Source organism: Aspergillus uvarum (genome assembly GCF_003184745.1).
Source record: "Aspergillus uvarum CBS 121591 unplaced genomic scaffold BO82scaffold_48, whole genome shotgun sequence".
NCBI classification, from domain to species: Eukaryota; Fungi; Ascomycota; class Eurotiomycetes; order Eurotiales; family Aspergillaceae; genus Aspergillus; species Aspergillus uvarum.
In genome coordinates, this window is record NW_020291345.1 from 55,291 (window position 1) to 80,157 (window position 24,867).

The 24,867-nt window shown below is 51.4% G+C and overlaps 11 protein-coding genes and 1 non-coding gene across 12 annotated transcripts; 3 read left to right on the plus strand and 9 right to left on the minus strand.

Annotated features, from left to right (window-relative positions):
• Positions 1-1,677: 1,677 nt before the first annotated feature.
• Positions 1,678-5,808, minus strand: BO82DRAFT_404447 (alpha/beta-hydrolase; the record flags this gene model as incomplete). The annotated part of the gene is made up of 5 exons (XM_025639435.1): positions 1,678-2,745; positions 2,798-3,334; positions 4,334-4,807; positions 4,946-5,388; positions 5,475-5,808. 5 exons carry the CDS (start codon positions 5,806-5,808, stop codon positions 1,678-1,680), a joined length of 2,856 nt encoding a protein of 951 aa, XP_025489403.1.
• Positions 5,809-6,071: 263 nt separating this feature from the next.
• On the minus strand, positions 6,072-6,142 carry BO82DRAFT_t236. Its single transcript has one exon. It is a non-coding gene; the product is annotated as a tRNA-Gly (tRNA).
• Positions 6,143-6,689: 547 nt separating this feature from the next.
• BO82DRAFT_136330 (putative ubiquitin conjugating enzyme) lies at positions 6,690-7,709 on the minus strand. The gene is made up of 3 exons (XM_025630024.1): positions 7,338-7,709; positions 7,181-7,273; positions 6,690-7,070 (listed from the first exon to the last, which is right to left on the minus strand). The coding sequence occupies exons 1-3, from the start codon at positions 7,492-7,494 to the stop codon at positions 6,814-6,816; spliced, it is 507 nt and encodes a 168-aa protein (XP_025489404.1). The 5' UTR covers positions 7,495-7,709; the 3' UTR covers positions 6,690-6,813.
• Positions 7,710-8,280: 571 nt separating this feature from the next.
• BO82DRAFT_289310 (uncharacterized protein) lies at positions 8,281-9,435 on the minus strand (the record flags this gene model as incomplete). The annotated part of the gene is made up of 2 exons (XM_025631649.1): positions 8,281-9,219; positions 9,280-9,435. The coding sequence occupies 2 exons, from the start codon at positions 9,433-9,435 to the stop codon at positions 8,281-8,283; spliced, it is 1,095 nt and encodes a 364-aa protein (XP_025489405.1).
• Positions 9,436-9,879: 444 nt separating this feature from the next.
• Positions 9,880-11,362, minus strand: BO82DRAFT_356585 (uncharacterized protein). Its single transcript, XM_025635767.1, has 3 exons — positions 11,190-11,362; positions 10,942-11,004; positions 9,880-10,855 (listed from the first exon to the last, which is right to left on the minus strand). Exons 1-3 carry the CDS (start codon positions 11,213-11,215, stop codon positions 10,270-10,272), a joined length of 675 nt encoding a protein of 224 aa, XP_025489406.1. The 5' UTR covers positions 11,216-11,362; the 3' UTR covers positions 9,880-10,269.
• Positions 11,363-11,895: 533 nt separating this feature from the next.
• Positions 11,896-12,220, minus strand: BO82DRAFT_136437 (uncharacterized protein). Its single transcript, XM_025630025.1, has one exon. It carries the CDS (start codon positions 12,175-12,177, stop codon positions 11,989-11,991), a length of 189 nt encoding a protein of 62 aa, XP_025489407.1. The 5' UTR covers positions 12,178-12,220; the 3' UTR covers positions 11,896-11,988.
• A 144-nt stretch (positions 12,221-12,364) lies between these two features.
• BO82DRAFT_434297 (CFEM domain-containing protein) lies at positions 12,365-13,770 on the minus strand. Its single transcript, XM_025640936.1, has 4 exons — positions 13,482-13,770; positions 13,235-13,421; positions 12,955-13,166; positions 12,365-12,901 (listed from the first exon to the last, which is right to left on the minus strand). Exons 1-4 carry the CDS (start codon positions 13,560-13,562, stop codon positions 12,644-12,646), a joined length of 738 nt encoding a protein of 245 aa, XP_025489408.1. The 5' UTR covers positions 13,563-13,770; the 3' UTR covers positions 12,365-12,643.
• A 916-nt stretch (positions 13,771-14,686) lies between these two features.
• On the plus strand, positions 14,687-14,911 carry BO82DRAFT_356589 (uncharacterized protein). The gene has a single exon (XM_025635768.1). The coding sequence runs from the start codon at positions 14,735-14,737 to the stop codon at positions 14,903-14,905; it is 171 nt and encodes a 56-aa protein (XP_025489409.1). The 5' UTR covers positions 14,687-14,734; the 3' UTR covers positions 14,906-14,911.
• An 837-nt stretch (positions 14,912-15,748) lies between these two features.
• BO82DRAFT_136477 (uncharacterized protein) lies at positions 15,749-16,169 on the plus strand. Its single transcript, XM_025630026.1, has one exon. It carries the CDS (start codon positions 15,840-15,842, stop codon positions 16,074-16,076), a length of 237 nt encoding a protein of 78 aa, XP_025489410.1. The 5' UTR covers positions 15,749-15,839; the 3' UTR covers positions 16,077-16,169.
• frdA (putative FAD dependent oxidoreductase) lies at positions 15,837-17,726 on the minus strand. The gene has a single exon (XM_025635769.1). The coding sequence runs from the start codon at positions 17,715-17,717 to the stop codon at positions 16,263-16,265; it is 1,455 nt and encodes a 484-aa protein (XP_025489411.1). The 5' UTR covers positions 17,718-17,726; the 3' UTR covers positions 15,837-16,262.
• A 2,661-nt stretch (positions 17,727-20,387) lies between these two features.
• BO82DRAFT_404453 (uncharacterized protein) lies at positions 20,388-20,997 on the plus strand (the record flags this gene model as incomplete). Its single annotated transcript, XM_025639436.1, has 3 exons — positions 20,388-20,435; positions 20,507-20,593; positions 20,644-20,997. 3 exons carry the CDS (start codon positions 20,388-20,390, stop codon positions 20,995-20,997), a joined length of 489 nt encoding a protein of 162 aa, XP_025489412.1.
• Positions 20,998-22,243: 1,246 nt separating this feature from the next.
• On the minus strand, positions 22,244-23,536 carry BO82DRAFT_420090 (uncharacterized protein; the record flags this gene model as incomplete). The annotated part of the gene is made up of 2 exons (XM_025640126.1): positions 22,244-23,207; positions 23,282-23,536. Coding segments are annotated over 2 exons (1,164 nt in total), but the record flags the coding sequence as incomplete, so codon positions are not given.
• Positions 23,537-24,867: the final 1,331 nt, after the last annotated feature.

The window sequence follows — 24,867 nt, forward strand, 5'->3', positions numbered from 1 at the left end:
CAAACGGCTGCCTAATTTTGGACAAATCGGCGTTCCCTAATCTTGCTACTTGTCGTTCGATATGGGCAGACCGTCCATCTCCACCCCTCAGACACCTTACCAATAAGCCTCCGTCTGTCACTTCGACCGGCCGCCTCCGTTCGGCTACCGTGGACGAAGCCTTCGGGATTCTACTCTTCGGGGAAAATGGACAATCACCCAGCCCATCAGCGTGCGCTTGAAAGGTGCAATCGGACCCTGCGATTGGCACATCATGGCTCCGGGACATTTTCTTCGGCTCCCTCTTTGGCAATTCGAGCTGTCTTATTTGACAATCCCTGTATGACGCAGGGCATAGGCGATTATCGTATTCTCAAGATTTAAGGTTATGGGAAAACATCATCTCTCATAGCCTCATAGAGTCATTAGGCGACCCCGAAATGGTCGGTGGCTTGGGCGATTGGACCTGATGTCCATAAGTTCCGTGCCGGCCAACTCATCGGGCGCCATCCCCACTGTCAACTGGAGCAGGGTCGCAGCGTCACGGACAAATGCACTTATCCATTCTAGTGCTGCAAATCACTGGAAGCTAAGGCAACTCCGATGGGGGAAGTAAAAAAATGTGCCTGAGCTAACGTGCTGAAGGTATGGACCATTGGACCAGAAGTTGAGAGGGTTTTTTTTCTCTATGGAGTACCAAACTCCAATCTTTCTTTACCCTCAAGCTGATTACGGTTCACCCTTGAAACAGTTTAGCTCACTTCATTGGTTATTTTTAGTGCTGAGTCAGTCCGCCGAATGTTCCACCCAAAGGGCAATTCCAGGCAGACAAAAAAAAAAAGCAAATTTCGAGCTTATACATTGTTTATCCAGAGGCTGAACTACATTAGACGATGTGGTCAATTAGCGACGTCGGAACATACGCTTGCATCATCTATGCGATATCTCACGTGCTTATGGCTGCAACGGCAAGCAAACTTGAACGCGGTTCTGATGCGCGCATTCCACTACCGGAAGACTTACCCCTGACTGAGATCACGGATCCGGCCCGTCGGCAGAAACTCGCCCTGTGACTTGTGACTTGGGAAAATATAGCCACCCGAAGCTCCACTGCGCGGGTGGTGAGCCTTTCGGTCATGTTCGAACCACAATGACACTGACAGAGATTTTCAGCACCGGCGGCTGGTGGCAATGATGCCCGCTAGCGCTCCAATCTGCCCCCGATCATCCATTCAAGCATGGCGCACGATCCCACGTGGGTCATATAGGGGGTTCCCTCGCCGAATTGCCTTCCTTCTCATTGGAGATGGACTTTTTGGGCGAACTCATTCGGCTGCCATAGACACTACCTCATGCGACCAACGTATAGTTCTAAAAAAACTAGTGATGCGGCTGGATGTCCACCATGTCAGTCCATGCAAGGGTTCGCAATGGCGTCCTCCTCAGGAACCATGTTCGCAGGTCACCTATACAGTATTGAACTATAGTTCCAACCGTGAGCCCCCAAAAAAGGGATCCCTGTTTCACCACCATCCATCGTTCTTCTTTCAAAACCGCCCCCAAAGCCTAAGGATTGCCAGAGTTTCTTTCAAACATGGCCCCTTTCCCAAGGCGCACCGGATGCCAAGTGTTGGCGGTGTTCGATACGAGCGGTTCCGCGCTCGGATAGTTCGAGTTCACTTTCCCCCTTGCGTGCGATCAGCCGGTGATATTCCACCACGTCTGGCATCGATCCATGTGCACCGGATCTGGGACGCTTGATATATTACCTGCTCGGATGTTCAAGACTTGGCCCTGCGGCCAATAAGAGTTCCAGGCTATCGCATCGGCAACGGAAGAAGAGGGCTGCCCCTCTTGCACAAAAGAAACAATATAATCCTGCATGACCAAAGCAACGTCGACATCGACAACGCTTGGGTCAGGGCTTGTAGGGTCATAAAAGGTGAAGTATAGATCTTCCGAGTGCAGTCCTGGAGCCACAGCGAAACTGTACCCGTATACGGTCTCCAAGGCAGTGCTCAGGTACAGGTTCTTGCATCGGAAGAAAGCGTCGCTGATTGTCAGAGTCAACCTTCCAAGCGCATCGCTATAACCTAGAATGGCTGCTGAGGTGTTGAAGCTGGGTGGATAGAGCGTTTCGGCGATATCCTCCGCCAACTCGGGACCCAGATTCGGGAGAAAGTCGCTCAGGATGGTCGAATAGGCCGAGCTGTTCACTCCTGCCGGTGGAGTGAAGATGAGGCCTTCGTTGGAGGCATGGCCTGTCATTATGCGAAGATCCTGCCATTCGAAGTCGGGGTCGAGCAAGATGTTACTCGGTAGGTTTTTGATGAGTGATCCATCCACGACCGGTCCATAAGTGAAGGTTCCGTAGACGGGGGTGTTCACGATTTGATCAGCATTGGCCGCAATCAACTGATCCGATGGAAGAGATCGTGCTTCTTCAATGGATGAGACATTCAGCAGTTCGAGGAATGCGTCTCGCGCTGACGTTTGCTGGTTTACCGTCAAGGGATACCACATTGGACTTTGGATTATGGCCTGGCGAAAGGGGATGTCTCTTGCGTCCCTGTTGCCTCCATAAGCGGCCAGCTGATGAACGATAGATCCTGCACCAGCCGACTGGCCCATGACGGTGATGCGATCTGGATCTCCACCAAACATGTCGATATATCGCTTCACCCACTTCAGTGCGAGATTTTGGTCGTAGAGACCAGCATTAGCAGTGGTTCCATTGCCATCCGACAACCAGCCGAAAGCTCCTAGCTGTAGAAGTTAGCATCGTCGTCGAGCCCCTCGGTTCAAGAAAGGGACTTACCCGATAATTGATTGCAACATAAACAATCCCATCCTCGTCGAGCATACTGCGTTGCATCAAACCCAAGGGGTTCTGCTCCGACTTGTCGCCAGAGATATATCCCCCACCATCAATCCAGACCAGGACCGGAGCCAGCCCATTGCCTTGTTTCTGCTTCTGCTGAAGAGTTTTCTGCTCAAAAATTGCCTTGGGAACAACAACATCCAAGAACAGGCAGTCTTCAGTCACTCTCTCGTCGCCCCCTATCGACCCGGCGAAGGGAGAATATTCCCTCGCGGGACTTGATGCTGCTCCCCCTTCTACTGATGCTGATGGCGAAACTGCAGCCGATGCAGAAGACAACACCTCGGCCACAAACCCGGGCATAACCTCCTCCTCCCACTTCAACGTAGCCTGCGGACACACCCTGCCCTGTGCTCCGTTCTGCACTACCGACCGGTTTACCTGAGCTGGGGGGATCGATGGTCGGAAGCGAAGGGACCCCATCGGTGGCGCAGCGTAGCGGATATTGCTGAAGTTGTAAGTTTGCGTTTGTTCCTGGAAATCGGTTAGGACCGGGTATTTCTGCGTCTAGGGATCGAGGTGGGACATACATCCAGAGAGAAAGCCTGATGGAGCTCGTACCCCAGATCTACGATGGGGAGGTTCGTTTTTGTTGATGCTGATGTTGTTAGTGGTGGTGGTGGTGGTGGTGGTGGTGTTGCTGCTGCTCCTACTATCCCTAAGTAGAGGATAGATTGGAGGAGTAGGGGGGTTGTGACGTGCATTTTCCTTGTCTGAGGGAGGGGGCAAGTTGTTTCATTTCTCGGGTGGGTTGGTGTGTTCTGGTGGGTTGATTGAGGATTTTAATTTCTCTCGTGGGGAGGGCTCCACATATCATATTATATAGGATCCTCTAATCTGAGATGATTTCCGTAGGCAGGGGCAGAAACGATCAATCAATATGCAATCAATTCGGATGGTGGATCGATAGTCTTGTAGCCGGGAACGGATGTGGACTTTCCGGATTCGGAAGCGACGTATACAGGCCGCGGATAGAAGTCGAACCCCAACAAGGGATGGCCGGCGGCGCCCCGAGGGACTGGAATGTGACGGGCCGCAACGGCGTCCGTCTCGTATCTTTCCTTCCTTACTTCGTAGTTTCCGGTTCACTGATTGCCGGGGACGAGGGGAGAAGAAGGATCCGTGATACCCCATCCCACTGGTTAATTGATAGTTTCTGCTTCACCGAATAGAAGAGACCAACGCAGAGAGGATCATAGCTAGATTACCTGCACTGAATCATATACTAGATCCGCTTCACCTCAGACTTTCACTCCATGACCTGTATACAACCGCTGTAAGCTGCAATCCTACTCTATCCCGAACGATAGCCCAGCAGGTACAAGTCGATATTCTCAACACACCCTATCCTACACATCCTAACATACCAACCACCCCCCCCCAAAAAAAAAAAAAAAAAAAAAAAACCCCCCCAACCACCCCCCCCCCCCCCCCCCCCCCCCCCCCAAACTAGGAATCCTCCACCTCCCGAACCTCAAACCCCATCATCCCATTCGACGCCACCCCAGGATCCCCCCGCAACTTCCGCGCAGTCTCCACCCCCGCCGCCGGCACCCGGTACTCCCATCTCCTCCCCGCCGCCAGCTTCTCCCCCTCGCCCTCCCCCGCAGGCACCGCATACGGAAAAGGGAGATACTCCGGCAACAGCCCCAACTGCCGCAGCACAGTCGCCTGATCCCAGGCGATATGCTCATGATACAGCCGATCACCGCGGATATTAACGACGGCGGTGAAGGGGACGCGGAGCGGGCGGCCGGTGGGCGGGATGCCAGGGACCAGCCAGTCGACGACTGTGTCGTGCGTCAAACAAAAAATAAACTCGTCGACGACGCGGTCCACGCCGACGGTGCGGCTGATCAGTTCGAGGGACGTGTCCGCCGGGTTGGTGAAGATGAAGTGCCGCTCGTAGAAGCGGGTTAGGGCCGGGCGGCCGGTTCCGCCTGTCATCTGTTGGCCATCATCATCGTCAGCATTATGGTGTTAGTGTGGTGTTGGTTTTCCAGCCAGTCAGTCGCTAACGGCGTCAACCCACCCCATCCACATCCTTCCTAGGGGGGGAAAGGGGGAAAGGGAAAGGGAACATACAGTCGGAATATGATTCACATACGGCTCCTGCACCATCGTCGCCATGGTCCTCTCGACCGACCGGTCCCCGAACTCGTGGTGCGTGTGCTCCTCCCAGATCTGCTCGAGGTCAAAGTACGGCCCGCCCATCCGGGGCTTGAGGAAGGTCAGGGACCGCGTGTGCGCGACCCCCGCGGCGCTGGGCGTGAAGTCCGCGTGGCCTGGGATGATGAACCCGGGCGAGGGGGTGTCGGGGTAGTGGTGGATCTTCGTGGTGTTAGTACTCTCTGGGAGGGTTTGTCCCGCGGGGAGGTGGAAGAGAGCTGGGAGGGTGGTGGGTGGATTCGCCCATTGGCTGAAGTAGATTGCTGCCACGGGGACTGGCGTTTCGGGGGTGCGAGCTGTAAGGGATTGTTGGAGGAGCTGGGGGAAGGAGGGGGCGTAGTCGTGTGGGGAGCCGTAGACTTTATACCCATTAGTTCAGGCTTCGCTTTCTTTGGTTTCGCCTTGCCCTCTTAGTGCAGAGGCGACTGTTGGTAGGAGAACTCACCCAGGACCCCAAACTTATCACCGCTCCCACTGCACTGCGCGAATCCGGACAGCGCCAGTACAGCGGCGGAGATAGCATCCGCTACACCCGCCGCGTCGCCGCTGCGAGCAGCGTCGAGGGTAATCTCCACCACGGTGTAGCTCTCCTCGGCCCATTTCTGGATCGGGGCTGGGTCGAGCGTGGTGTTGTTTGCCTGGCAAGTTACCAGGTGGACGGGGCGGATGAGGAGCAGGCCTGGGCCTTCACCGCAGCGGGAGAGCGGGGGTTGAAGGGTGATGATTGGGGATACGGGGATGGGGGGAGCGGAGGGGAGGGAGGGCGAGGTTGTAGTCATTGTTGATGAATGGATTGACGTGGGACTGTATTGTACTGTGCATTTAATCATCTGGGGAAAGCTCCCTGGGACGAATGACGCTTTGATATATGAATGGCGCCCCCGCTATGTCGGATCGGATCCCGGCAAGTGCAACGGGTGACAGGTGATAAGAACGGTAAAAGCAAAACATTGAAACTGGATGCGGGGATCAGACTGATATCGATAACGCTATCAGCCTCTGGTTGGGGAGGATATCGATCTGGAGAAAAATAAAAAAGATGTGCATCATCCGTGAATCGAACACGGGCCTCATCGATGGCAACGATGAATTCTACCACTAGACCAATGATGCTAGTTGATGCGTAGAGTAAAAGAGATTGATCTTATAGGTGCACGACTAGCACGATCACAAAATCGAGTTGTACGGCTGGGGTTTACTCAACTGTGACTTGTCATGATTCAAGCGTTGATTTATTCAATATGTTTTAGTGAGTCTATTAGTCCTTGATGAGGGACTCTGCAGTATCATAGATTGTTGGGATGCTTCATCACCTTGCAGCCTAATTGTCATCAGAATAGCCAGGCCTCATCACAATGAATATATCTTGATTGCCTTGCCCGGTATTGAGACGACCAAGACCCCCCCAAGAGAAGACCTACACCCATCGCAACACCCTAAACCCGAACATCTACAAAACCTACACCAATTTATACACCAACAAAAAGAACCACCCAAGAATCTATTCCGCTACCAAGCACGGAAACAAATCCCATAAATCAAGACCATAAATCACAAACAGGGGAGACATAACATACTCCCCCCAAAAAACCACCAAAGAACAAACCGCAGCATACAGAAAAACCACAGCCATGTAAACCATAAGCCACAACCTCGCGAAGCATGAAAAATAATTCGGAAGAAGAAAATGTACCCATAAACTGCGCCAAACGCTGCCCGCGCGATGCACGAATGCGAAAGAATCTCTGCCACCTCAAGGGGGGAAACCACCATCCCATCAAGGTCTACTCCTCGCCCAAGCTATCGCGAACGCACTTGCGCACCCGCTTCTTGAATTCCTGGGGATTCTCGCGCCATAACCGCGCCGCCTCGACGTTGGCGGGACTCTCGTCGTTGGGGCTGGACAGCATGGAGATGACGGAGAGCAGGATCGTCTCGGGGGTCTGCACGGGGGACCAGCGCTCGGCGGCGGATTCGTAGCCGTATTTGTCCTCCTCTGGCGGGTGGAGGATGGAGATGCAGACGTCGCCGTTGGGGTAGACTATCCGTTCGAGTCGCGTTAGTAGCATGTCCGAGAGAAAGGGGGAGCTGCTAGCCGGGTCCGAGTGCTTGTCGGGCTCGAGGCTCGAGGCTGCGAGAAGAAAAACATACTGTTCGGGTGGAAGAGAGGAGTCTCGAACTTCATCTTCGGCGGCATGTGTGGGTAATCCGGGGGGAAGGAGAGTCGGGCGCGGAAGAAACCGCCTATTTATGACTCGGTGTTAGAGCCATGCCACTGATCAAATATTGATGATGCTAGAAGACTCACCGCCGTAAAGCTTGACATCATCGGAGATCATGAGCATCACCTCCCACTCGAAGACGTTGCTGTCCACCAATCCGCAGCTGATGCCCGGAATATCCTTGTCGGATTGCATCTGCTGCAGCTGCCGTGACAGCATGCGACCGGCGGCGGTGGTGGCCATGGCGTTGACGTGGAGGGGAAAAGAGGGGGCGGCGGGGGGAAGGGAAGCAAAGGAGGGGATTGCGAGGGGTGGAACGAGGTGGAACGGGACCGTGAGAGGGATGAGAGGGGTGTGTAGCGGCGAGAGAAGCACGCGGGGCTTCAGTGGCTCTAAGAAGAGTACGCTCGTACGGCAAGAAAAGGTGAAAGTCTCACAGAAGAGAAGAGAGAATGGGAGGAAAGTGACTCTGTATAGTCTACCTGGGGGAAGAGGATCGACAAACGGACTGACTGGTCAGAGGAGAAATATTGATGGATCCAAGGCGGTGTGCTCGAAAGGGAGAGTGGGGTGGCGGGGCCGCCAGACGATAAGACATTTCATCCCCCGATAGCCTCCCCTTCACTGGCTCGATCGCCCTAGGTGGCGTAAGGGAACTGCCTGTCTACGTAGTGATGGAAGGATGTATCATTCTTCGCAAATGCCGGACAAGGCAGCTCTTCTCTTGCCCAAGGTACTCACCGCACATGCGTGACCACGCTCTTGTCATGTTATTTTGGTGTCGACGTCAGCGATTTGATCCTACCCCGGACTACAATTCAAAGCTTTAATTGATTTCAGACCGACGCATGCATGTGAGGTCCATTCCACTATTGAGACCGTGCTGATAGATACAAAGAGTGGAGGGCTCAACTGATGTTGAAACAGTGAAACAGAATTTATTCACATATATAGAACGGAGACACGTAGTCCAAATGACTGGAGGGGGGGTGATCGTAAAGGTGGAGGTAGAGCAAAACGTCAATCTGCTTAAGCGTTGTTTCCAGGAAACCCGTAAGTCACAGCTCCGGCGAGGATCTGGCCGGTGAGCAGCATCGTGAAGAACATGGCCACGCCGGCCTCGATAGCAACAGCCTTGCACATCGACTTCACGAAACGGGTCAGTGCAGGGCGATCGAGGGTCTTCCAAGCATCGGAGATGCCGAGCTTACCACTGCCACCCAGGATGGCAGGCTGCACCTTGCCGCCGTAGGAGCGGTCGAAAGGCACAATAGCCTCATCCTCTTCAGGAAGCATGGAAGCAGCCACGCGAAGGAAGATGGCCCGCGCAGGAATGGAAGCCACAAACGACACCACGGTGGGCAGAAGGAGGAGACCATAAATGGTCCAGATAGCCTTGGTGAAAGAAGGATCGGTAGGGGTGAAGGAGTTCACATCCTTAAGTCCGTCAAAGCCGCCAAAGGCATCGATGAGGAAAAGGGGACCGTACAGGCCGGCGCCAGTGACGGCATGCTCGAAGGCCGCAACGGGAGCGATCCGCTTCCACGTCTGGAAGCCCCCAATGCGCTGGTAGAAGCGCTTGGGGGAGGGCTCCGAGATGACAATGTGGACCCACGCGAGCTGGAGGTTGGCCACCAGAACGCCGCTGACAACGTACATAATGTAATGAGGAAGGAACGCGGCGGCAGAAAAGGGCACCAGGGAGTATACAGCCGACTGAGCAAAGCCGTATGCCAAGTACATGCTCAACCCGCGGAAACGGGACCAGGGACCGGCCCGGGCGCGAAGATGACGGATGGTAGTGCATAACTTGTTGGTGATGGGCTGCAAGCGGGTCTCGATCTCAGGCTCGGTCGCATCGGCGGGCTTGTTCGGGTCGAAGTCGGTATCGATGCGGACGTAGATATCAGGGTTCGTGTCTTCCACAATAGCGAGGGTAGGAATCAGCTGCCCGTAGGTGTACTCGACCTAAAATAGATAAACATTAGAATGACGCGACAGTTTAAATCACCCTGGTGGAATGCTTACCGAAAGAAGAATGGCAATGAAAGCAAGGACGGTGAAGATGAAGAAAGCCGACAACCACCCCGCCAAATGGATGGTTGGCTGGCTCTGGGAGGGCTGCTTGGACTGGTAGTCCACAGCAGCCTCCACTCCTCGACGAAGGAGGGAAGAGATAGCCATGGTGGGTGATGAAATCAGTGGGACTAAAACGTTGGATGAAGGAACGGTGATGGGAAGATTGTTTTGACAAGTTTGATAGCGAAAGACGAACAGTTGGATGATGGGATGGATGGTGGAGTGAGGAAAGACAAAGAATTATAAGCCGGGGGAGGGAAAGGGAAAGGTGGGCGAGATTCAAGGTTAGTTCATTTCGAGGGGGTGCCTGGAGGCTGCCACAACCTGAAGGATCAGGCAGCCATCCAGTCACAGGCAGTAACGCGGCTGAGCAGCCTATCAGTGGTTTGCCCAGGTTGGCTAGTCTAATATTAGTGCGGCCGATGTGGGCCGATACGATGGAGAAGTTCAGGAGTTTGAGATGTATTCTTAGCAGCCGATGATTGCCAATTGTCTTCTGAGAACAGATTCATAGAGAAACTTTAATCTTTATTTAATATATCGATAATCTATTGTATTGTCCTGATTGATGTACTCATTATTCAGACCCTTGATAAAGCAGACACCTTTACCGACTGCTCGGTGCGATGCAGGGTTACTTCAAGCAGTGGTTTCAGCCACTTACTAAACAACGGTCGTGCACTAATCGCCCACCTACCATTCGGTTCAGCTAGCATCCCTCGAGAGTATAGGCAATCTCCTTGTAACTCTCAAGGTATGCAAAAAATCGTGCATTGCTCATGACAGACATCATCGTCACAGAAAAGAAAAAGCTAATATACAGTATCATACACATCGCCCAGACTGCTCACTTGAAGAACTCAAACCTCGCTATAGAGTCATCATCGTTGTCATCATCATCATCGTCGTCGTAACTATAAAGCCCAACCAGGGGCTATCTCAAACCATAACACCAGTAACCCACCGCGCCGCGGCCCTCACAATGCCCTCCACGATATCCATCTCCGCCTCGTCGCGGGGCGCATACACCATGACCCAGCCCTGCGGCACGGCCGGCAGGGGAAACCGCTGGCCCCAGCCCTTCTCGATGACCTCGCGCGCGTCGACATCGCTCAGCCACACGTGCAGACTGTTCTCGGCCGGGTGCATGTGCGCGATCTCGTAGCTGAGGATGCGGTCGCCCGCCAGCGGGTTGAGGGTGGGCAGATTGCGGCGCGCGTACAGGCCGTCCGTGGTACGGCCCTCGGTGTGCGAGGGCATCAGGTCGAAGAGCTCCGGGTGGGCGGTGGCCAGGTCGCGGACGAGGGCGCGCAGCCGCGCCTGCACGGACGGGTCGATGGGCTCCGGGTACTGGCGCTGCGGGAGCGTCCGCGGCATCATGCGTGGGCGCGGCCCCGAGCGGAGCGGGAGGGTGCCCGTGGGTAGGTAGGAGGGCCCCGTCTTTTGCAGCGGGGCCGGATCGCGGAGGTTGTTATTCTTGGAGAGGGCGCGTCGAGCCCGGAGTTTTGACATGCGCATGTATCCGCTACATTGTTTGTCAGTGTCAGTCTCTGTAGAGAAAAGGCAGAGGGTGGATGGAGCCATTTTTAAGGGAGGGAGGGAGGGACTTACGCCCAGGTCGGCGGAGTCCCGCCCGTGCCAAAGGCTTTCCATTCTCGGAAGTCGTTGACTGTCCTATACACCGCAACGCATACCCCGTTAGCGCCTTGGACCATAGACCGCTGAGACCAGGCTTGTAGAGTGATTGTTCTGAAATAAAAATAGGGTCGTTTCATTCAAGGTACCAAACAAGGCCAATGATCGCGGTCGCACACAGCCCTGTGACCACCGGATTGGTTTTCAAGGTTTCGAAGACATACTTGGATGAAGTGGGTAGCGCTGCCATGATTTCCGTATGCGAACAGGGAAGAAGACTAAGGTATGGGCGAGTCTGGAGTCAAGAGACAGAGCGATGGGATCGGTGAGATTGATGACTGACGTCAACTGCTGGCTTGTTTTCCTTGCTGGAAGGCTTGAATTTTCCTACTCCAAGGGTTCAACTTCAGGCTCATTTTAATAGCATCCATTGTGTTGGTAGCTTAGAGCTCTGTTCGTCTTCGCTGATGGTGGACATACGCAATTGACCTCATGCCAGCGTCATGAATGGCATGGAACGCCATCGGAGAAATGAAAGGGTTCGCCACAGTGAGGGTAAAGTGAGGTGACCGAAGTATGGGGAGCTCATACACATAACGCAGTTAGCACAGTAGCACAACTCATTCACTTAGTCAGATCCTCGATTTGAGGGGAGGCGATATGCATCGATGGGAGTGGTTGGGGTATGAGGTATGTGGATCGGAGAAACATTGTTGAGAGGTGAAGATATGATGAAGAATGATGCTGATGGGGGGCTAGAACGGGCGGCGATCGTCCATAGTTCCTGAATGACGTTATCCTCGCCTCGACGGTTGCAACAACTGGCAAATGAACGCATCGTATCCCATGCCCACTGCAGTCCTTCGAGAATCAATCGAAGCCGAGCTTCAGTGCGGCATGACCCGGGGTATAAACTGCCAATTTGCTCTTGACTAGGGCCACAAAGCTGCTGAGGTGACTTCCACGATTCAAGCTGGTAAACACACAATTTCTCCAAGTCGTAGGTCGTGCAAGAATCAGATGTCAAATATGCATGCAATCAGTCATAGCCGGTCGTCCACTGTTTGTTGTTGGGAGGCAAATGCCCCTGCTGGGAAGAGCGGGGACCTGATAATAATGGCTTTGTTCAGCTCGGTGCTCATGTGGGGCCGGTCTATTTGACGGTTGCATACCGAATCTGCAAGTCATCGTGGTGACATTCCTTGGAACCATTAAGGTCGCTTCGCGAAGCCGACTCGAATCATTTTACTTGGTGGCTCTTTCGTATATGCTCAAATCTTAATGCACAGACATCTGGAGTCATAAGACCCTGAGATCTTTGCATGCACATATCGCAAATCGTAATAATGGCATAGTCCCGAGAAGCTGCGTAGAAGAATATCACAAGAATGCGAAGGAAGCAGAATTGAAAGAATGTATTGATTCAAGAAGCTAATGACAAGTCCTTCATACCATTAATCCATCCGCCCTGCTCCAACCCCTGTGGCCAGAGCAAGAGACTGGCACATTATCTACTAGTCATTATCGCATGACCCGTCATATTAGAATATACAAGCCGCATTAGAAACATCACAAGTCATAAACCATAATAGTGAGATACACCCGAGTCATAGTTGTGCTTCGATGCTGGACGCGAACGCAGCCAAGATTAAGCGACCAACCTATCGTAATCGTTCATTTAGATGAGAAGCATGGCAGCAAGTCCGAAAGCACCGAGAGCACCGCTACTGGCAACGTTCATCTGAGAGGCAGCGCCGGTGGAGGTCGAGGAGCTTGCGGGGGCGGTGCCGGTGCCAGTGGAGGAGCTGCCAGAAGAGCCGCTGCCGGAGCTGCCGGTGGAAGAAGATCCGGTGCCAGAAGCCGAAGAGCCAGTGCTGCTGAGAGTAGCAGTGCTCAGCGTCGTGCTGGTGATGGCACTAGTGATGGTGGTCTTGGTCTAGGTATGGTCAGCATACTAGCTCGCGAGATAGGGGACAAGAGTGTACTCACGGTTCCAGCAGAAGTAGTGGATGCGCCACTGGTGGTACCAGAGTTGGTTCCAGTAGTCACGGTGGTGGTGGTAGCCGCACCCGTGCCGCTAGAGGTGCCACTGCCACTGGAGGTCGAAGCAGAGTTGGTCGAGGCGCCCGCAACACCAGTGGTGGTTCCGGAGGCAGTGCCAGAGGCAGTTCCGGTGGCAGATGAACCAGTGCTAGAGCCGCCTGTAGAGGGAAGGTTAGTATCTTTCGAGTCAAAAAGCACACGCAGTGTTGCTGATTGGGTCACATACTGGTCGAGCTAGGGCAAGAAGCCAGAGCCGTAGACAGCACAGCAGCAGCGTTGTCACCAGGGCAGGCCTGAGCGGTGCAGTCACGGATACCATAGCTGTAGTTGACGTTGTTACACAAGCAGCTGAGATCGCCGCTAGAGCAACCCAACTCGGAAGCCTTGTTGTTCATGTTGTTGACGCACATTTGCTAGAACGCGAATAAGTTAGTCGTCATCGATCAGCACTTGTTGCTGTCGGGTAAACATACTGCGCAGTCGCTAACAGAGATGGCAGCATTGGCAAGGTTGGCAGCAGCCAACAGCACCATGGAAAGCGAGAAAGTCTTCATCTTGATGAGATAGAGAGCTGGCACGCGCAAAGAATGAGGATAGATTAGAGAAGCGAAGTGAGGCGAACAAGAGGGGGTATCAACGAAGCGATTGACGCGGAGCACGAAGACGAGTGTGTGTTGTGGAACGGAACGATGGTTGATGTGGAAGGTAGAAGGAAAAGAAGTGTGAGGCAACGAGGGGGGGGGGAAGATGAGCCGATTTAAGTTATGAGGAGGTGGGAAAGAGCGCGCAAATCATTCATCGCCTGAAGTGCTTTCCTTTTCTTTCTTTCTGTTGTTGGCTGTATCGAGACTGCTTTTTTTTTTATTTTTTTCCCTTTCTTTTTTTATGGTTTACCCGCTGCGTTGATCCCTAATTTCCACTCTTGTTTGTCCACTTAGTTTCCTTTCCAATTTTGATTTTATTTCATTTTTTCTTCTTTCTACCTAGCATCAGTCTAGGACTAACTAACACGATCGTCACTGGCTGATGAATGGTTGTTTTTCAGGCAGCTGTCCAGCCAACGTGGCTGAGGACAGCTTCACGGTCACGGTCACGGTGCCGGGTGAAGTCATGGAGTCAAGATCTCCACTCAAGCTAGCCCTATCGTTCTTGATCCCTACGTAGCAACAGCCTGTTAGATTGACTGCCGTGGCTCAGTAGAAGCTCCTGGCTAGCCCTACAATGCCCTCATAGGTTGATTGTGAAGGAAGATGCATTAGTTTACTGTAACCAGTGACTATCACGAGTGCCAGAATCAACAGCGCTGCAGATGCGCCCAGATGGGGTTCCGGGAAAAGGGACTGCTGCTGTGGCTGGGAGGGTTGTGATCAACCCAGACCCAGACGGCGAACTCCACCCATCATCGACAACTCGAGCTTCATTGGTCTACCTCACTTTATCTGGACGGTCTGCTCACCGAATTTTCTAAGTTATCATTTGGGATTACTTCTTCGGGGCCATTGACTGGCTTTGGAAATGGCCGATGGTTCAATTGTTGAAGCTCTGAGCGGGTGTTTCTCTGATCGGAGAGATTTGTGTAGGAATGACGGCACAATGAGAGATGGGCTGTCCTACCAACTACGTCAGAGTCGATGCCACTGCATGCTGGGTACCCAAGATTTGACTAGGGATACTCTACTAGTAGGGTTTTGCTGGTGGTCTCTGCTGGCTGGTTAAGACCGACAGGATGGATGCAGGGGATCGTCTCTGCCGATCCTTATTGGGCCCTTTGGCAATCAGCCCACCGCTGATGTGGCTGACCGTCGGCTGCCTAGCCACTTTGGGATGTGGATGGTGGATGCAAAAACAAATGAGGGGAACCGGGCACCGCACGGCACTCTTTTGCAGTGTCGCTTGAATCGCTTCCAGCAGCTGTGGGGAAGTGTTGCTGAATTTTCCACCACCACCAGCTCGAAGTCTCGAACTTTATCTCTGGCCAGTCGGTCGCTAACCATGGACCGACACGGGATCTATCGAGCATTCGCCCAGACCATCCATGATTAGCTTCGGCTGCCGCGAAAAATAGAAGATAGGTAACCAGCCACCTGTGTTTACTTCTCTCAAGTTGCCTGAACCTTGAGATCCTGTGGTGCAGGAGGGGTATGTTAGGGACTAGACTGCGTCGCAGAACCAAGGTCATCCTGGATAAGAAAATTGCTGGAGCACTGGAGCTGGAGCACTGGTCGTGGAGCACTGGTGGAGGGCTCCCATCGAGTGGTCGAAGCATGGTCCAAACAAAAATCGGGTCTTTTCCACTAGCGATCCAAATACTCCGCTCGCGAGAGAAAGAAGCTTCCAATGCGGTCAGTCAATGTCAATTGCTTTTGTGTGTGGCGGTGCAGTTGCTGTTATTGCTTTTCCTCTTTTCCTCTTTGGGATCAGCCCCGGAGCTCGACCGAGAGAAGAAATGACGTCATCTCTTCTGAGAAGGAAGAGGGAAAAGAGTGCCAGGTGAGGGCCAGCACTGCTTCAGGCTGTAAGGGATTATTCCCGTTGTCATCACCATTAACATCACTCTCATGTCACCCTCTTAATCAATATCCTGGCTGACTGCCAGGAATGTGGCTTCACGCTCATTTCTGATCGTTGCACATGCGAGGGCCACCCCTGACGCTACCTTGGGACCCATGATTATGCATCACAGCGAACAAGAAGATCCAGGGAGTATGACTTCAGAGAACATGGGCAGAAGTTTCTTTGGACCCTAGCAGCCCCTTGACCCCCTGAGCTTAGAACTTTATTTGACTCTAAAATTTAAGGGAGTAGCTGATCTGCTAGGGCTGACTGACCACATGCAGCTGCATCATCTTGCATTTCCCAAACCTACCATTGGATATACATGGCGCTTTCTAGTTTCTACTATGTACTTAAGCAGCAAATTGGCAGGAGTCTCATTACATGCCCGGTGCCTTGATCTGAGGCAATTTTGTTCGCTCCGTCATCTCATGCGACAAAAGAGAGAGACCGAATCAAGGATGACCCAATCTTTGCATCAACCTCGTATCAGTTTGTGCACCTCACGATCGTAAGACAGAATGATCAAGGCTCATGACATTACAGAAACCTGATAGCTCATGAATGATCTCCACAATTACACAATATTGACAATATTTGCGCAGAATCAGACACGTCCGAGCGCCGCTATCATGAAAAACAACCCCCACAGAAACATTAATCATGAGATGAGAACTCTACTTGCCTACTCCGTACTCATACTAGTGTTCTTGATGGAAGGCAGCAGCATTCTCACCGGCTATCCTGCCGAAGACGACACACTCTAGGAGGGAAGAACCTCCTAGACGATTCTGGCCGTGAAGTCCGCCCGTGATCTCGCCTGCAGCCCAGAGGCCTTGGATAGGAGCACCGTCCTTGTCCAGCACCTGGCTCTGCTCGTTGATCACGACTCCACCCATGGTGAAGTGAACAACAGGCGTGACATTGCCCACGTAGACCACCGAATCGGAACTCATGTCCTTCAAGGTCCAATTCCCAAACGCGGTCCGCCCGAACACGTCCGGCGTCTTCCCCGACACCACATCGGCATAGCCCTGGAGCGTGTCGCGGATGGAAGGGAGCGCAAGCGCCAACTCGCCGACCGTGGTCTTCCGCATCAGCCCCTTCCACAGGTAAAAATCGAGATGCGTCTTCGACGCCGCCGCCGCCCCTTCGTCCATCAGCAGCGTGACATCCCACTGGCGCAGACCGGTCCCCTCCAGCGGACTCGCGCTCGCCATGACCGCGGCGGTGACTTGCTCGCGCGTCGTCAATTCATCGACAAAGCGCTTCCCCTGACCATCCAGCAATATACCCCCCTCACCTCGCAGCGCCTCGGCAGCGAGAAACTTCACCCGGGCCGAGCGATCCTTCGCATCCACGAACCCCGTCGGATGCACCTGAACCTGCTCCATATCGACGACCGCAGCCCCCACCGCCTCCAGCAGCGGCTGCGTGCCTTCGCGCGCGTCATTCGTCGACGGGATCCCCGCTAGATCCGGCCGGTACTTCTCCAACAACCCATGCGTATCACCGGCAAAGCCGCCCGTGGCGAACACCAACGGCCCATACAACGTCTCAGTCCTGTTATCCCCCTCCTGCCCCGCGACCTCCACCCCCAGCATCCCTTCTTTCCCCTCCTCCTGGCCTTCTTTCACTTTAACCACCCTCGTGACCCTTGCCTCCGTCCGCAACTGAAACAGTGGCTCCCGATCCAACGACTCCAACAGCGCACTCACGATCGCAAACCCAGGCGGCTTCTGGCCGGCGCCGCCGCGGTGCGTGCGCGCGCGACTGTGGCCGCCCAACTGCGCCACGGTGCTCAGATCGACGCCCTGCTCGTCGGCGAGCCAGTCGACCGCCTCCGCCGAGGAGGTGACCAGCGTGGTGATGAGTGTCTCGCGCCGGGCGCGCTCCGCGTCGACGGAGGTGGCGAGCGGGCGGCCGGCGGAGCGGCGCGTGTCGGCGAGGAAGATGTCCGCGGCGTCGTTTTGGAGTGGGGGCTGGAAGCGCGTGGGCGCGCCGTTGATGCCGGACGAGGCCTTGATGCTGTTGCCCCCGGGTTTGGCGGCGCGCTCCAGCATGACGACGGGGATGCGGTGCGCAATCAGCTGCGTGGTCGCGCAGAGGCCGGCGAGGCCGGAGCCGATCACTATGACGGCTTGTTCGGGGGACATTGGTGGCTTGAGTTGTGGAATTTGCGTAGTGGTGTAAGGAAAGAGACGAGCTTGTGGAAGAGGGTGGGTGTGGATGGGTGGGATGTTAATTGTAGAAGGTGGTGAGATGATGATGATGGGGATCATACGGTGTGGTTCCCCGCATCGCCGGATAGGCCCTGTATCACACCACTGCACTTGGGAAATCGTACCGTGGACCACAGTCTTGTTTTGCCGGGATGACCCGTGGTATAGGGGGTAGTAAGCTTTGATCGGGAGTTTTATTCTGATTCCAAGGACTCAGTTGACTATTGATGGAGATGAGTGCTGATTGGGTGGGGGTGTCTATCTATACAATGATAGGGCCAAGTTCAATCCATGATAGAGAGGGGTATATCCAAAACAACCATTGTCGAATCCAATCAGCTGAAAAGGAAGAAAGAAAACCCCCAACACCACAACCTGTCATAGAGTATCAAGACCTCACTCTTCCAGAAGGGTCTCACTGTAGGATTTCAGGTTATGCATATGCGGAGTCCTCAGAAAACTCTACTAATAAGCAAGTGGTCGCCCATGGGCAAACCCGTACAAAGCCAATCAATATGCACGGTGTACCCGGCACATATTGTAATTTAAGTATAAGGTCTAAAGTGTGAAATAGCGTGATGAACGAATAGCTCTTGCGAGGCCTAAGGTGTCAATGTATCGCCTTAAGGTGGTGTTGCTAATCTCTCTAATTCGCGAGGCAGCCGCTTGCTCGCTTAGTTGTCACATGACGTATGCCTGAGGCCTGCTATATAGATTTCCCTTCGCGGAGTATACGCGAAGGTTGGAAGGGCTGGTTGGGCCCTTACAATATAACAGTTAACTACAGTTAACTGTTCTATTTAGCTGTTGATGTACTTTTATATCTTAATCCAACTGCCAGGTTATAGTCATGCTATGGTTAAGGTATAACAGTTAGGTTAAGCCAGTCTACCTTTTAATCGGTAGATATAAACAGTTAAAGTGATAGTTAGAGTTTGATCCAATTTTAACTATACAGTCAAAAATCTTTCATATCTTGACTTAGCCGCCAGATTATGGTTAAATTAAGGTTAAGGTATATAACAGTCAGGTTAAGCCACTTTATTTCTAATATTATTGCATTTTGCAGATTTGAACAGGGAGAGTATTTTGTAGGTCCCTGCAATGAGTCGGCGCAGGGGCCCCGCAAGGCACCCAGCAATAGCCAATATCCGAGTTAAAGTCCCACCTGGCGACTAATGAGCGGCTGGAGCCTTCGCTTGCATGGAGGAATGCGATAGCGATTCGTCGGCACCGCAATACCCGGGCTAAGCAACCGAGCCCTCCGTAGTTTAGCTAGTTTTGGCGGTACTTTATTGCGCAAAAGACGCCAACCCGCTCCTGCAACCTATGTTATGCATCCAAAGTTTTGAGACCGCACAGATTTTGCACCTGGGAGGCCTCAAGAGACCTGCAATGACCCCTACTAATCCTGCTGATGGTTCCCAACCCGTGACTTACGCCCACGGCCGTATCATCGCCCGCTACCGGGTGATCGTGGGGTCTTGCCGCAGCCCGGCCATACATTGACCTCACGATGCGGCATTGGCCGGGGTCTAGCGCATGCGCGGTATCCAACATCATTTGCTCGCATTACCGTGGCTTACGGCCGTGATTCATCGATTGGGTGCAACCACACCCGAGAGGCTGACAATGACGACGAATGCGAGGTCGAGACGTTTGTGAGCAAGCGGCTGAGAGCACTTAAATTGGCGACTTCAGGGATTGTGCAATGTAACATCCAATGAGGTGTCAGATGTGGCAGATGAAGCAGAGCAGACACGCAATCATTCGACAAGGTGGAGGACAGTGCGTCGGGATGAGAGCACGGGTGGGGCCGAGAAAGAAAGGGACCAGAGGGGGGAAGCATCGCTAAGCTTTGGAAAGGTCATTGGAGAATAACCTAAATAAGTCGCAATCTCCTTTGTATCGTGTGCACAACACAGACTTTACCTCGTTCAATATAGAAGAATTGCTTCGCGCTGAGTATGCATCGTTGGCACTATACTGCATTCTTGCTGCTGTATCTCTAGGAATCAACATTGTATTTCTCTTCTTTTGGCGACAACACAAATGGAGTTTTAAGGTTCTGCATTTATGCGCCATTATTGGATGGTCCGGTACACTCTTCTTGTGCGTTCGATCTGCTTCTGCAAACTTGGATATTAGGAACTAATTGCTCACTGTTATCTACAGGTATGAGCTGTTTAATTGTGCAGTGAGTGGCTTGACGGTGTCAGGCCCCACTACACACTTATCTTTATCTTTCTGGTACATAGGGCAGATTCTGGCCGTTTTTTTCAAGATGTTTCGACTTGCATCCTTTTCTATATCTTCTACCACATTGTTGACTACTTTTTGCTTGGATACGGTGGATCATTGGGCTCCATTTCAAAAACCCGCATTGTACACTGGACTTTGCTTGGCACCATTGGAGTGGTCTCATTGATCCACTGGATATTCCTTGCAATTGTACTAGGATATGGCTTTTGCACTTATGTGACGTATGAGACGTGTTCAGCCGACTACATTCCTGACGGAGCGATTAGAGGTCATAATCAGATGAATGCAGCGTATAGCATTTGCATGTGGCTGTTTTCGGCAGAGATAATGAGCTGGATTATCATGGCCACGGTGAGGATGACGAGAAGACGTGGGTCTTTAAGTTTCAATGTAAGTGATCCAGTCTCGTTTTAGAAAAGGTTTTCAGTTTCCGTGGAGTTTTTCATTAATAATTCCAATAGGAGCCTAATACCCTTGCACTTCTTGGTGTCTGTCTTCTCTTCGGTCAATTTCTTATGGGTCTGATCACCGCGATTGACTGGTACTTGGTGGGTGATTGGGGCTGGGATTATTATCCGACGATGATCACCATACTCAGGTCTATATCACAAGCGCATTGCAGGGAATCTTCTATTTCGACATTTACCTGGTCATTGTGCCAATATGCTTCAAGTGGAAAACAATTGCAGAAATTGAAGGGGATCATATTGAGGACGTCACACACGTCGAGGAGTCCTCAAAGTCGACACAGTTGATAGAGCCTGCGGAATTGGAATCCCAGTCCGACCCGCGCTTGAATGAGGCACATTCAAGCATGCTTTATGAAGCTGATTCAAGGCAACTTGTCGAGGCTGATGCCCAAGCAGGATACAAGAATCCTCAATCGGCACAGGGCGCTTCAAAGGCCGAGCACCCGTTGATGTATGAGTTAAATGCCACTCCACGTCCCTGAGAAATATTTTAAGTCGTCCGATTCAACGATGCGGCACTTGTCAAAGTCAATCTGATAATAGTTAGCAATGATTTAAAAACTTCGGTCTTTCGAGGACCAACGAAAGGTGTCTTATGGCCCTTTGATTGTGGGCAATTGAAACAAGAATCCCGCTGCCATTTCCAGGATATCTTTTGAGCGCGACATTGAAGAAAGGGTGAATAAATAGCTCGCTTAGTGCCACTATTCATACGCTTACTATATTGAATCTATCGCGCAGTTTGTGAATACTTCTGAACTACTCACAGAGTACTTAGAATACTTGTATTTCGGCAATTCGTCTAGCTTCGTTGGCTGAATATCTTCGGAGGGCAACCGGGTAGGTATATCTATTAACATGACTAGTTGGATACTCCGGAAGATCATTAATATACTCAGTATACTGGGTTGTCAAAGAGACACTTTCCCCTGCGTTAAAAGAGTTACAGAGTATATCTCCTATAATGAGAATTGTTGATAAGTACTTCTTAAGCAGTTCTGAGCATACTTCAGGCGGACTTAATTCATCTTCAAAACTAGCATCAATAACATAGGATAGATCCATTTTTCTGAAAGTACTTTGAAAGTACTTGGAAGGTGCTTGGAAATTACTTTATAGATGAGATATAGCAGCGATTGAAGAAAATATAAAGTTCAAGGGTGGAATAGAGTGATATATAAAGGTTCTACAACTTTAAATGAACAAGGTTTTAAGTACAATATAAGATTTGATTTTTTTTTTTGGTTCTATAAGGACTGGTGGTGAAGTACTGTAGTAAACGAATGCCTCACGCGAAGGTTGGAAGGGCGCCCGAGGGCCCTAACAATATGAATCAGCTCGCCTGATTATGGGGATTACATAATGTTCATGGGCAAAAGTTAACAAGTTCTTTGACTTTATCTATACGACAATTCAGGGCAATTTGACTTGTGCTAAGAGCGCATCTGAAGTACCTACAGAATTGCTTGCCACTTTAGGGCCGCACCTCAGAAATACTTACCCATCCACCGTTGGAGATAAAGGTAAGCAAACTGATATTATTTGTGATCATAAATTCTATCATTGGGAGCTAGTTCGCCATTGACACCAGTCATGAATAAGGATTTGCTGGCAAACTATGGTGCTGTATATTTATTATAGAGTGTTGAACTGCGGTTTTGACTAGGTACATGAATAGTACTTATTCATGAACATATTTTATCTGAAACAGTATATCTGATGAAGCATCTAATGATTATCACCCAAACAAAGACAAATCAATCAATTCAACACTCAATCCCAATCAGCTGCTGGGGCTCACAGAGCAAGTCCACGCTCCCCCCTGGCTGATCGCGCAGATCCGATGTGGACTGCTTCTCCACACCCCAACTCCCAGGAACTCCCCTTGGATCGAATGGTAGGTTCCAACAAGGGGATATCTAGTCATGACACCCGTCGGGCGCAATACTACATTGTGTCGAATCTGATTGATTCTGCGCTGGACAATGCAGGTTCCACCACCCGTAACTAAGTGCGAGGAGCGCAGGCCCTCCAAGCTTGACATCCAGTTAGCGGGATTGATGTCTTCGCCAAACACAATCCCATCCCCCTTTCCACTTCGGATCGGCTTGAGGATATAATCTTTTTTCAGGTCAGGGTCCTTCTTGCAGGATTCGATCAACTCTTCAAGTTCAGCTGAGCCAGGGAGTATCGTATCGGCAATGCCTTTATCAAGAATCTTCGCCTGCGCATGCGTGATAATATCCCTTTCTACTAGAGAGTCGAGCTCCTGTCTGACAATCCCCAGCATTCGCTTATCGTGGACAAGTAAAATAGTACGCAAGTCGTTGAAGCACCGGAGGCTGACTTGGCGGAGCATCTCTGAACTCAGAGCACGAAGTTCCTTTTGGTAGAGCTCCAGGCCAACCTGATAGATCTCTTCCATGGTCTCTCCATCATAATAGATCACTGGTTTCACGTGCTCGGTGTTTTGGGCTTCAGTATCTCTTATCACGCAACAGAGCCGGTAACCGCCTTTGGCTTGTGAACATGGCACGAGCCTGAGATCAGCTGGCAGCACAAAACGAGGCTTGATTCCAAAACGTGTTCTGAGATACTCCACAACCATATGAATGTCAATGCCAGGTTCGTCCCCTTTGAGAAGGTGCAATGGCAAGTTGGGATCGAAAAGCCCTAGAAGGCCACCCAGCATCTGTTCCGGTTTGAAAGATTAGCTCCTGTAGAACAAAACCCTAAAGAAAGCATAGTACTATCTTCAGCTCTTACCTCGGCGGGTTCAGTAGTGCCGACTAATCCATTACCTGCATCGCAGATACCCTCCTCCTTCAGTGCCTGTTGCCCACAAGCCGCATACATCATTCCATTGAACGGAAAACGAGCGTTTATTTCACTGATTCGAAAATTTTCTATAGGGCCCGGGACACCTTTGCGGCTTTCATCTTCAATCAGAAAATCCGGTCTCCACGAGCCGCGGCAGTCACGATATGGTGGGAGGTTGCTTGGTACTTGGCTATCAATCCACTAACGGAGGAGAGATCATTTAGCATTCTATACTGTACAGCACTAGGTAGGGCAACAACATACAGATATGGTCCACTCGCAGAAATGAAAGTCCCCTAGGAAGAGGAATACAACCCCACAAAGGGAAACAAGAATCAGAAGGACTCACAGAATATGAATATTTCATTTACTTAGAGCTCAATAGTCTAAACTCCTTCGGCCCATATATTCATAGTCGCAATATCATACGCAGATGACTAAATAAAAGGATGACGACCAAATCACGAGCTGAAAATTGCGAGAATTGTATGATTACTGCCTGTGTTATACGCAGACCTAGTGAATCGAGTCCTGAATTTTTCTAAGTACCAAGGAATTGAAGATCATCTCACAAGAGACAATCTCTTGCTTCAAAATAAATGACAGAAACCCAAAAAGCCCGGATCATGCTTGAATACAGCTCCACACCTGTTGGACTTTCCTAATGCAGCGTTTTGTTCCTTTGATTTCTGGTTAACCAAGTAACGCGACGTATTGTGATCAGAGTGCTATTACATGTAAGAACTAATGCATTATCTAGTATGGAGTGGCCTATATATCCACAGTATAGATTAAATAATTTGAAGGTATTAAAATCTCATATAGCAGGAAATAGTGGATACAATCTCGAGTGTAACCTTCTTATGCACCTCACCAGTCATGATCCACATACAACTAGCGCGGTGCCTTGGCTAATATGATAATGCTTTCCGCCCAAGGGTCGTCCCGGCCCCCAAGATCATCCGCCCATCAGGGTCTCTTTCTTCGCCGGACTCATCGGCGAACCCAGGATCTCTTACACCTACCCCATCCTTCATTCCATAGGTGGATCCTTTCGTTCATTGTAAGATCTTCATTCCACTTACAGGAAACTTTGTAGTGGCATGGGGATAAGTACCTGGTTCTCCGCCCTTTTTGGTTAGGGCACAGCGCTTCCTAGTAATTTACCAAGTAGATCGCCACTGTAGCAGGCGGAACTCAGTCAGTCGATTGAATGGATCGTCTGCTTTATGGGTCCCTGAACCCAGAAGATCATTGAGCAATCTCATATTTGTGATAGAGGGAAAGTTCTGAGAAGATAAAAAAAAAAAAAAGGAATAACGAGATATGGCAATGAGGTTGGGAAGGGTGACAGAAACTTCGGACTCAATACCTAGGTACAGAGCAAAAGGATAGCTTACTGTAAGCCCATCTAAATTGGGTCGCAGGTGCCAAGGAGTACGCTATCGATCTAGCTTTCAGCTCCATCCCAGAACAGTCGCAGGGCCTACATAGTGGAAGTGGTACCAAAAATGCCAACGACCTGTAAGAAA

Excerpts from the sequence above, each read along its gene's own strand:
- BO82DRAFT_136330 (XM_025630024.1), bottom strand. The coding sequence starts at position 7,494 with ATGGCCACCACCGCCGCCGGTCGCATGCTGTCACGGCAGCTGCAGCAG. Across the intron at positions 7,274-7,337 it reads TGATGTCAAGCTTTACGGCG|GCGGTTTCTTCCGCGCCCGA; the intron begins GTGAGTCTTCTA and ends AGTCATAAATAG. Across the intron at positions 7,071-7,180 it reads TCCTCTCTTCCACCCGAACA|TCTACCCCAACGGCGACGTC; the intron begins GTATGTTTTTCT and ends TCGAACGGATAG.
- BO82DRAFT_356585 (XM_025635767.1), bottom strand. The coding sequence starts at position 11,215 with ATGGCAGCGCTACCCACTTCATCCAA. Across the intron at positions 11,005-11,189 it reads GCGCTACCCACTTCATCCAA|GACAGTCAACGACTTCCGAG; the intron begins GTATGTCTTCGA and ends TGCGGTGTATAG. Across the intron at positions 10,856-10,941 it reads GGGACTCCGCCGACCTGGGC|CGGATACATGCGCATGTCAA; the intron begins GTAAGTCCCTCC and ends CAAACAATGTAG.
- BO82DRAFT_136437 (XM_025630025.1), bottom strand. The coding sequence starts at position 12,177 with ATGGTTCCAAGGAATGTCACCACGATGACTTGCAGATTCGGTATGCAA.
- BO82DRAFT_434297 (XM_025640936.1), bottom strand. The coding sequence starts at position 13,562 with ATGAAGACTTTCTCGCTTTCCATGGTGCTGTTGGCTGCTGCCAACCTT. Across the intron at positions 13,422-13,481 it reads TCTCTGTTAGCGACTGCGCA|CAAATGTGCGTCAACAACAT; the intron begins GTATGTTTACCC and ends TTCGCGTTCTAG. Across the intron at positions 12,902-12,954 it reads CCACTACTTCTGCTGGAACC|ACCAAGACCACCATCACTAG; the intron begins GTGAGTACACTC and ends GACCATACCTAG.
- BO82DRAFT_356589 (XM_025635768.1), top strand. The coding sequence starts at position 14,735 with ATGGATGCAGGGGATCGTCTCTGCCGATCCTTATTGGGCCCTTTGGCA.
- BO82DRAFT_136477 (XM_025630026.1), top strand. The coding sequence starts at position 15,840 with ATGCAGCTGCATCATCTTGCATTTCCCAAACCTACCATTGGATATACA.
- frdA (XM_025635769.1), bottom strand. The coding sequence starts at position 17,717 with ATGTCCCCCGAACAAGCCGTCATAGTGATCGGCTCCGGCCTCGCCGGC.